Below are 10455 nucleotides of genomic sequence, written 5' to 3'. Positions count from 1 at the left end.
AAGAAAAAGCATACAGTATAGACGAAAATGCTCTGGAGTGATTTCCTGTGAAATTCATTTCGCCAACACGGATATTAATCTCTGGGAAGTTGAGCGAAAAAATTACACTAAAATTACTAACCCTTAATTAGAATGGGAGCAGCTTTTATATTCTCTGCCTGGATGTCTCAGGAGCATACTGATTTCTTGTTAATACTGACCCTTCTCGCATTGAAACAGCGACGTACAAGAGGTAATTGGGTTTGAGGAAGCATTTAGCAACTCTCATGAAGTCTTCAATGGCTTGCTCTGAGATATGGAGGCATCAATTTTTTTTAATTCCTTTGCATTCTATTTGACAGATAGTTGCCGCAATAATGGCCATTACCGGCATCGTCATGATGGCATATGCAGATAATTTCCACACGGATTCGATCATAGGAGTGGCCTTTGCAGTGGGTTCAGCCTCTACGTCTGCATTATACAAGGTATGTCGTGCACTTTTTTGTGTAGTCATAGCTTAGACTTAAGTCATAAAAGAAGGCAGGACAAAGAAAGTCTTGGCTGGGGGGGGGAAGTGGTTTAAATAAAAATAAGTAAAAATAATAATAATAATAATAAATAAGAATAAGTACCATTTACTGAGTACTTGCCAGAAATTTTCACCTGTGTTAACTCACCCTTATGAGGCACAGGTACTTATCCCCACTTTCCAGATGAGGAAACTGAGGTTTGAAAGATTAAATAACTTGATTTCAGGAGTACTCCTGAAATCATTGTTGCACTATATGCTGACTAATTTGGATCTAAGTTTAAAAAAATAAAAAATAAAAATAAATAAATAATAATAAAAAAAAGATTAAATAACTTGCCCAAGGCCACACAGATGGGAAGTGATAGCAAGATTTAAATTCCCACTGGCCACCTCCAAAGCCCATGCTCCCTGCCTCTGCCCCTCAGAAATCAACTGGTTGCAGCGGGGGCTGAGAAAGACCATTCTGCTCTTAAATTTCTTTACTTTAACTACCACTGTCCTTATTTTAACTCCAATGAGGTGTTAAAAAGAACAAACAAGCTGTCACTTGAGAGTCGACTGCCATGTATTAACCCCAAGCCACAGGAACTCCGGTTATTAGCGAAATGAAGGACGTCCTTTCCTCTCTGATGGATACTCCTGGTCTGCATTATGTACTTACCACTCATTCTCCACTGGAGCCGCCTGCCATCCCTGGAAAATCTATTCAGTCATTGCCCCTGACTTCAGAAGCAAGGACTGAGAGAGCAGATCTAAAAGGTTATCCCCAAAGCTCCACTTGTCAGAGCCTGCTTTCGGGTTGTAGCTAAAGCACTGTTCCACTTTCACCTCTCTTGGTGTTTCAATGAGAAGATTCTCTGTGAAAAGCAGAAAACGCCCTTTGCATCCCTCCTGGATGCCTGTTCTGATTCTTCGCCAACACCGCGGCTCTGAAGACACGGAGTCTATTTCCATATTGACATTTCCTGGCCCACTGATTCTGTGACAAGCTTGACAAGTTTTCACTCAATTGCCATTGGCGTCTAACTTGCCCCCAACTGAGACCCCACTGAGGTGTCTGATGTGACCAAAGAACAGCACGTGGTCAAGTCCTCTTAAGTCTCTCATGAGCAAAAATAATAAGTCCAGTTGACATTAAAAGCATGCCTGGAATTGCGGTGTCACTGGGATGGCTATCTCATGGAGACAATTCTCCTGACCATGCTACAGGGGTGTTCGTTCTGGAGCGGTAATATATGCTGACATGCATAAAACCATATGGGCACCATCGGAAAGATCTGCTCCATTCAACATTGTTTGAGGATTCACATAGGAAGCAGAAGGGTTATAAAGTCAGGAAGTATGGACTAGAGGCCCGGCCCCTCCTCAGCCCAACGTAACTTGATGGTAGCCATTGACATCTCCTTGCTATCTTCTTCCCCTGTACACAGACTTATATCCAGAGAAAAAAAAATAGTTTTAATCTGGAGAATAAACACAGTATTTGTGCACGTGTTTTAAGCTCAGAGAGGAAAGTGCTTATAAATCCAAGGCACCATTATTATTCTCTCAACAACATAATGACAGGCTCTCTCTGTCTAATTTAGTTTTCAGTATCTGTCGAAATAAGGGTAAAATGCATCCCATGCCTGAAGGGAAGAATTGATGGCATCTCAATCCTAGATTCTCCTGGGCTCGTGTGCACTCTTATTTACTATTCACCCTATACCCGTAACTGAGGGTGGTGCTAACAGAGTACAGGACTTGCAGCAGTTTCCAACAGCATGAGGAGTTCATTGTATGGCATTTGCTGTTTCATGTGAAGACTGCAGGGCATTTTAATCACTTATTCACAGTCCATGTTGTGCCATGGAGGTGGTGGGATAAGGAGAAATAGAGGATAAACTCTGAGCTGGTTAGCTCACTGTATAGAACTTGCCTTTCTGCTCTGGCAAAGTCTCTAACTGTGTGGCTAAGGGGTTTCTCTCCCAATCCAGGTTTTGTTTAAGATGTTTCTCGGAAGTGCCAACTTTGGTGAAGCGGCACACTTTGTCTCCACGTTGGGTTTCTTCAATTTAATCTTCATCTCTTTCACCCCGGTCGTCCTGTATTTCACCAAGGTGGAACACTGGTCCTCATTTGCAGCTCTGCCGTGGGGCTATCTCTGTGGGATGGCCGGGCTGTGGCTGGGTAAGTGGCTCCAGGTTTTGCCTTCCATTCCCTATGTCACTTGACCTTTCCTTGGATAGATGAATGATCATAATAGGGTTATTCCCTTGGGAACCTTTGTCCTCTATTTTCCAAACTTATCTAAGGTTGGTTAATGGTTAGAAGGTTCTCTGCAGGCTATTGCTTGATTAGATCAGAGCTGTTCAACCGGCATGCCTCCCATGGGTTAAGACGTGAGCTGGAGGCCCAGGGCACTCTGATCACCACTGGTCTTAAAGCAGCCTTGTCCATCCTTCATGATATATCGTATGATGTTACCGTGTCCCAGGTGGATCACGGTGCATCAGGCAGAGGGAGAGAACAGATGGTGTATTCAAGGAACTCAGAATGGATCAAAATGGCTGACGCACCAAGTACAGGAAGAATGGGGAGGAAGGAAGAAGATGACATCTGGAAGGAAGCAGGTCATGAAGGGCCTGGAAAGCTATTGAGGGGAGTGGATTTAAAATCCAGTTAATGGTCTTTAAGCAGAGGTGACAGGCGCACATCTACATTTTAGTCACACACAGGCTGGCTGGGTGTGGAGAATGAATTTGAGATCGGAAGCCCTCAGCAGGCAAGAGGAGAAGGCAGAATTAGACTTGGTCTCCCTGCTAAGGAGGCTGTGCCTAGTCAATGGCCAATTGACTTGAACTTTTTAATGTTCTCTCTCAAAACTCCCCAAACTCAAGGTAGTCTGCTTCACCTGAGCAACCAGGGGGCTCCCACTTTCTAGCTGTGTTGCTTCTGTCACTGGACTTAAGAGGAACCTGAAAAATAACAAGCCTGCTCTTCCCGCCCCAAGCAGTTGAACAACAGCAACCGCTAAATGACTCAGTGTCCCCTTACTCAGAACCAAATCGCTTTCATCCTGCTCCTCTCTCCTCACCCTTCCTAAGGACAGCCCCCTCCATCTAGTCCCCACTGACCCACCGCACTTGACCTGCAGGACATCTGCCAACCCTCAGCTGACCTTCTTTGTCAAGGTGACATAATCTGAAGCAGCACTATAACTCCCGGGAGACAAACATGACCTGGTTTTCATTCCCACATAGACACTGGGTCTACTTTGGCCCAGGCCCCTAAGGGGAGGTCTTAGATAAGAGAACGATCAGTCATGTTGGTCCTTTGAATTTTACTTCTGAAGTCCAAAAATGTGGAGTTACGACCTTCCATAACCTCTGCTAAATTAAGTAGAAATCAATAGCAGTGTTCCCATAAGACCCAAGCATCCTAATTAAAAGTGCCGAGATAATTTCCCGGCCCAAAACAATCTAGCTGGGAACAGTCATAATCTAAATTTCACTGACTCTTGGCCCCAGCTGTGTACACATATCTCCAGCTTGCTGCCAAGTTGCCCTTCACCAACACATATCCCTTGGCATGTCTAACACATGCTTCTACACAAGCCCGGCTCAGGCTGGGTATCACCCAGGCCGGCAGGATACCAGGTCTCCACCAAGCAGCATGGTCTCTAGACTCCACGAGGTAGAGCATCACCCGGAACCAGAGCTGCTCCACCCAGCCCTTCCCCAGTGCCCTGCAGTCCTCCCTGTGCCAAAGCTGCTCTGTGACAAAATGAGGCGATAGCCTCTCTCCTGACTGTGTTACACACCCCAGGTGTTTTACAAACTTCACTGATTCTGTTCTTCTTCTTTAAAAAAAAAAAAAAAATTCACTTATTTTGAGAGAGAGACAGCATGAGCGGGGTTGGGGCAGAAAGACAGGGAGGGGGAGAGAATGAATAAATCCCAAGCAGGCTCCGCGCTGTCAGCGCAGAGCCAGATGCAGGGCTTGAACTCATGAACTGTGAGATCATGAGCTGCGCCGAAATCAAGATGCTTAACTGATTGAGCCACCCGGCTCCTGTTCTTAAGCTTTTGCTTCGATCCCTCTCTTCTCCATGGTAACCAGATACGACCTGGTTGGAGCTGGGCTGGACGAACAGCAGGCGGTCCTCTGACCCGTCCACATTGCCCGTAACTACAGCTTTTATTCGCCTAGGCTCACTGTGCCTCCTTCCTTCTCACAGTTGGGCCTATCTGCCAGGGAGTGCCTTCGCCCAAATTTACCTGATACGTCTGAGTCTCATGTAAACTTGGGCTGGGCCCCGTGCTGCAGATAACATACTGACTTATATATTCTTGTCCTTAGGGTGGCAGAAAAGTAAGTGTGCTACCTAAAGAACAAATTAGAAACAGACCACGCATTTTGGTGAAACCACCTCCTTCTTGCTGAGTGAGCAGGACTCAGTTCTCACCCAAATACCAATACTTTCAATCTGCTGAAATATCCAGTTCAGCCAAAACAAATTGCAGTTCAGGAGTTCAGCAGCGTCTGTGTAGAATTTAATTCCTGACCTGCTAGAACGTGCTATATTTTATTCCCTGAGTCTGAGGAGAGAGTGGAGGTACTGGAATAGTCATTCCCATTGTGGTTATGCCAGGAAGGAGGAGCAGTTATTAACGTAGGAAGGTCCTCCACCTTGACTGCCACTACTCTTGTATGGTAACTATGAAGGAGTCCAAGTTTTATGAAAGTCAAACCCACTGTCTCCAACTACCAAGTGACTCCAGAGAAGCAAGTTAGTGGGTTTAATTAAAGCAGGGATTATAGATAGCAATGGAAGAGTAAACGCTGTCCTGACTGGAGTGGCTCTAGAAACATCTTTGGTTCTATAGAGATACAGGCAACATGGTTGAGTCAGTTACATAGAGATCTTTCTGAACTGAGGACAATTTGTATTTGTTAACACTCACCTCTCTCAACCCTAAAACAAACACCGGATTGAAATCTATGAAAACAGTTCTATGTGGCTTATCATTGTTTTTCTTTTGAAAACCTCGAGTTTTGATCATTTTTGTGGGAGGTAGAGGATTATTTTAACCGATTTTATATTTTACTAAACGGACCCAAAGATATTAATTAGATGTATCTAGTTATACCTTCCTTTGGTTCTGCAGACCTGCCCTTGGGTAGTCTGTGCACAAATTGGGATGCGGAAAGGGTCCCTGAGGTTCTGTGCATTACACAGAATACACTTTTGTTTGCCTGCGTGATGCCCACTGCAAGAGAGAGGGAACAAAACAGCATAGGCCATCCTTGGATAGATCTTCCTTTAGGTAGTAACACTAGAGCCTGTTAGTTATCCAGGAATGTGGCATAATAGAGCAAAGCATTAAAGGGAGAAAGCCCAAACCTCAATCAGTAGTCTGTTTTCAACCTCTGGCTGGCCCCAACCTACCTTTATAGTGCTAATAAGCGGTGGAGTGAATTGGTTATTTCACTGCTTTGCAATTGCTTCCTACACCCTTTGCCAGCCAAGTGGCAAGAGGTCAGGCAGCCAAGGTGGCAGAGGAGAAAAAAGAATAGGACTACTTCAGTCGAGAAACTCCTACATCCATCTCCCAAATTAGAGGATTAATTGACCAAAGGTGAGGACAAGTTTAGAAGGCACGTTTAGCAAAAACATCGGTTCTATTATGTTAAGAAGGAAAGAGCCCAGCGTGTCAATTTCCTTTCATCCTCTGTATCCTCCATTATTTTACAGCCTTCAACATCCTGGTGAATGTCGGCGTGGTGCTGACATACCCAATCCTGATCTCCATTGGGACAGTGCTCAGCGTTCCTGGAAATGCAGGTACTGGTGTGATTTGACATGTGCAAATAAGTCTCTGCTTATGTTCCTTTTACACCCCGAGTTGTTTCTTCGAGCAATTGTGAATTATGTCCTTTGCCTGAGAAGATGTTTTTAAATATCATGAAGGTGGCAGACAACAGAATAACTATGCAGCAGATTTAAAATTTGCAGCTATAAACACTGTTTTTTCTTGGTCGTGCTTTTAGAATTAAACACCAAATGTATCATTTGGGTTTCATGTAATCTCCCTGACAACCTAATTTTGTGGTATTTTTAGAGGAAGTCCTATGGAAACAAAAGGCATCCCAGCATAGGACTCTCAAGTAAACGTCACTAATGAAAGTGTAGGAAATGTACAGGGTGTTGGCTCCCCATCAGACTATCCGTGGGGAGCTGCAGAAGCTTCTCCTGGGGGCAGAGCAGATGGCCCTCTGGAACAGATACATGAAAAGGCAATTTGACTCACTTCAGGGATGAGAAGAGAAGCTGTTTTTCCAGAGTAATCTTTTAGTGAAAGCTGTCAGTGGAACAAGTAATGAAAGTGAGTGATTTGGAAGACTGTACAGTCCTTCCAACTGTAAAATTCTATTTTTCCAAGTCTCGGGTACCCAGCTTCCTTTGCCCCCAGGACAATCAGCAAGTGTTCACTGAGCACTTACTATGCGCAGGACTGTAAAAGAAACAACAACAACAACAAAACACCCTGGACATTCCCAAAGGAACTTTCACTGAATTTGGAAAGTAAGACCGATATGTATGAAATAACTTACAACTCCATGTACCATTTGTTAGTAAATGCCAAATTGTGTGAGACAGACTGTTGGGACTATAAGATATTCAGAAGAAAGAAATATCAGAAAGGAGTGGAGTTATCATGGAAGATCATTCATTCATCCAGGGATTCATTCATTCAATAAAGCATCGCTGAGCACTTAGGATGTTCCAGGAACTGTGCCTAATGCTGGTGATAGATCCTGAATAAGACCTACTGTCTGCTTTCAAGACCATGTGGTGGAGAAAGGGAGACAAAAGGAATTGAGTAGATATGATGTAGAGACAGAATTGCTTTGATAGAGGAATGTATGTAATGCATGCTCTGAGAGCACCCAGGAAGGGCATCCAGCCAGCTTCCTGCAAGAAGCCAAAAGGGAGAGCTACTGGAGAGATTAGCTGGATGGTGTGGATATGAGAAGGAAAGGGCATTGCTTGTACAAAGCACAACATGTATGACTGACCATTCCGCTGCTAGCTATGTGTGCCGAAAAACTGAAAACGGGGACTCAAAAATATGCTTGTAAATGAATGGTCATTGCAGCATACTCGCAATGGCCAAAAGGTGAAAGCACCCAAATGTCCATCAACAGATGAATTGATAAGCAAGTTGTGATACAATGGGGCATCATTCAACCATAAAAGGGCACGAAGTATGGATACATGCTACCACATGGTTGAACCTCAAAAACTTCACGTTAAGTGAAAGAAACCACACACACAAAAAGCCACATATGGTATGATGCCATTTATACGAAATCCCTAAAATGGGGAAATCCATGGAAACAAACAGCGTATTCCCAAACAGCAGATTCCCATTCCCAAAACAAATGGGTAACGGATTCTAATTTCTTTTTTTACGTTTATTTACTTTTGATAGAGACAGAGCACAAGCGGGGGAGGGGCAGAGAGAGAGGGAGACACTGAATCGGAAGCAGGCCCCAGGCTCTGAGCTGTCAGCACAGAGCCCGAGGCAGGGCTCCAACCCACAAACTGAGAGATCATGACCTGAGCCAAAGTCGAACGCTTAACCCACTGAGCCACCCAGGCGCCCCTTAACGGGTTTTACTTTGAAGTGATGGAGATGTTTTGGAACCAGATGAAGGTGGTGGTTGTACAACATTGTGAATGTACAAAATACCACTAAACTCATTTTAAAATAGTTAATTTTAGGGGCGTCTGGGTGGCTCAGTCGGTTGAGCGTCGACTTCGGCTCAGGTCATGATCTCGCGGTTCGTGGGTTCGAGCCCCACGCTGGGCTCTCTGCTGACCGCTTGAAGCAGCCTGGAGCCTGCTTCTGATTCTGTGTCCCCCTCTCTTTCCACCCCACCCCTGCTTGTGCTCTCTTTCAAAAATGAATAAAAATAAAATAAAATAATAAAATAAAATAAAATAAAACAGTTAATTTTAGGGGTGCTTGGGTGGCTCAGTCAGTTGAGCATCTGACTCTTGATCTCAGCTCAGGTCATGATCTCATGCTTTGTGAGATCAAGCCCCACATCAGGTTCTGTGCTGACAGTGTGGAGCCTGCTTGGGATTCTGCCTCTCCTTCTTTGATCCCCCTCCACCTCACAGGTGCTCACGCACATGCACGCTCTCTCTTCCTCTCTTTCTCTTCTCAAAGTAAATAAGTAAGCTTTAAAAAAAAATAGTTAATTTTAATTGATAGGAATTCCACCTCAATTAAAAATTTTTAAGAACAGCATGTGTTCTTAAAGTATCTCTTAAAGTATCTCTTAAAGTTCTTAAAGTATCTCTTAAAGCATCTCTTCTCAAAGTAAATAAGTAAGCTTTAAAAAAAATAGTTAATTTTAATTGATAGGAATTCCACCTCAATTAAAAATTTTTAAGAACAGCATGTGTAAAGACATATATATTAAAAAGCTTTGCTCATTTGAAAAAATCTTCAGCGGCCAATGAAACTGGAGAAGTGTGAAGGGACACAGAAGAAAAGTTTCAAGAAATAAAAACTGCAGAGTTGTAATTAAATGAGATGACATGAGCCTTGAAAGATAAATCTGATTTAGAGAGAAGGAACAGAATGCAAACAAAGGGAACAATATAATGATATAGAGAAAGGAAAGACGAGCTTGAAAGAATAAGGGAGACTTTAGAAATTTCTAGAAGTAGTTGGTGCACCTTGGGGCGGGGGCTCAGTCGGTTGAGTGTCCGACTCTTGATTTTGGCACAGGTCATAATCGCAGGGTCGTGGAATCAAGCCTCTCATTGCACTCTGAATTCAGTACGGAACCTGCTTAAGATTCTCTCTCTCTCTCTCTCTGCCCCTCGCCTCCCCCCCCCCCCCATCAAATTTTAAAAAATTAAAGAAAGAAATTTCTAGAAATAGCAACGACTTTGGTCATTTGCTCTCAAAGAAGCTTCGAAACAGTCATAAACTGCGGCTTGATTTTTCTTCCCTAGCTGTGGATCTCCTGAAGCAGGAGGTGATATTCAATGTTGTCCGCCTGGCCGCTACAATCATCATCTGCATTGGGTTTCTGCTGATGCTCTTGCCAGAGGAGTGGGATGAAATTACCCTCAGATTCATCAATAGCCTGAAGGAAAAGAAGAGCGAGGAGCATGTGGACGACATTACTGATTCCAATGTACATCTGCGGAGCAGAAGCAGGGCCAATGGGACAGTGTCTATACCACTGGCTTAAGGAGGGACCCATTTTGAATGCACGTGTATGTATATTCTGTGAATATAATAGAATTTTCTCACTACCGGTACACTCAAATGACAATATTAACTCTGAATTTGGATAAGTCATATGTGAAACAATGCCAATGATAAAAGTTTACATTTATATGCTTATCAAGGAACTGGTGTAAATGATCATAATAAAAATTTTTTATGAAAACATATCCATCTTAGTTCTGTTTCTTCTGTTTCAGAGGGAATTGTCCCCTCCCCCCCAATTTGAAAAATTTCCTGAAAACATGAGATTTTACTAAGCTATGAGTTTATCGTGACCTTACCCTCACCAGGAACTAAGACATTTTCATTCAATCAGAGAAAATGACGTAAGAGGAAAACACATGAAAAGGATACACACTTCGTATATATTTAAGTCCAATAAAAGCCTCAAATTCTAAGGCTGGAAAATAATTAGACGACTAACAAAAGAGCACCTTCTATATGCAAGACCTACTCTGGGAAAAATGAACATGAAAATATAGAAGACTTAGTGTGTACTTCCAGTGTGCTTAGAGAAGTACAGAGAATAAGAGCGGTTACAAATACAGTAAAGCCTTGGATTGCAATTAACTTGTTCTGTGAGTGTTCTGCAGATGAGCAAACATTTCTAATAAATTTTTAACTTGATAAACAATCGATGCC

The 10455-nt window shown here is 43.3% G+C and overlaps 1 protein-coding gene across 3 annotated transcripts in view; it reads left to right on the top strand.

Annotated features, from left to right (window-relative positions):
* The window catches only part of SLC35F4 (solute carrier family 35 member F4), a 349918-nt gene extending 339961 nt beyond the window's left edge, over nt 1-9957 (top strand). The window contains exons 5-8 of one of the 3 annotated variants that reach the window (XM_053224485.1): nt 342-467; nt 2491-2683; nt 6252-6341; nt 9534-9957. In XM_053224485.1, coding sequence (XP_053080460.1) covers nt 342-467; nt 2491-2683; nt 6252-6341; nt 9534-9775 — 651 coding nt within the window. In that variant the 3' untranslated portion in view covers nt 9776-9957. The remainder of the gene's footprint in view (nt 1-341; nt 468-2490; nt 2684-6251; nt 6342-9533) is intronic. The other 2 variants (XM_053224484.1, XM_027065806.2) reach the window with 2 other exon arrangements.
* The last annotated feature ends 498 nt before the right edge of the window (nt 9958-10455 follow it).

This window comes from Acinonyx jubatus, chromosome B3 (assembly GCF_027475565.1).
Source record: "Acinonyx jubatus isolate Ajub_Pintada_27869175 chromosome B3, VMU_Ajub_asm_v1.0, whole genome shotgun sequence".
Taxonomy (NCBI): domain Eukaryota; kingdom Metazoa; phylum Chordata; class Mammalia; order Carnivora; family Felidae; genus Acinonyx; species Acinonyx jubatus.
This window is presented reverse-complemented; position numbering and strand designations above follow the sequence as displayed.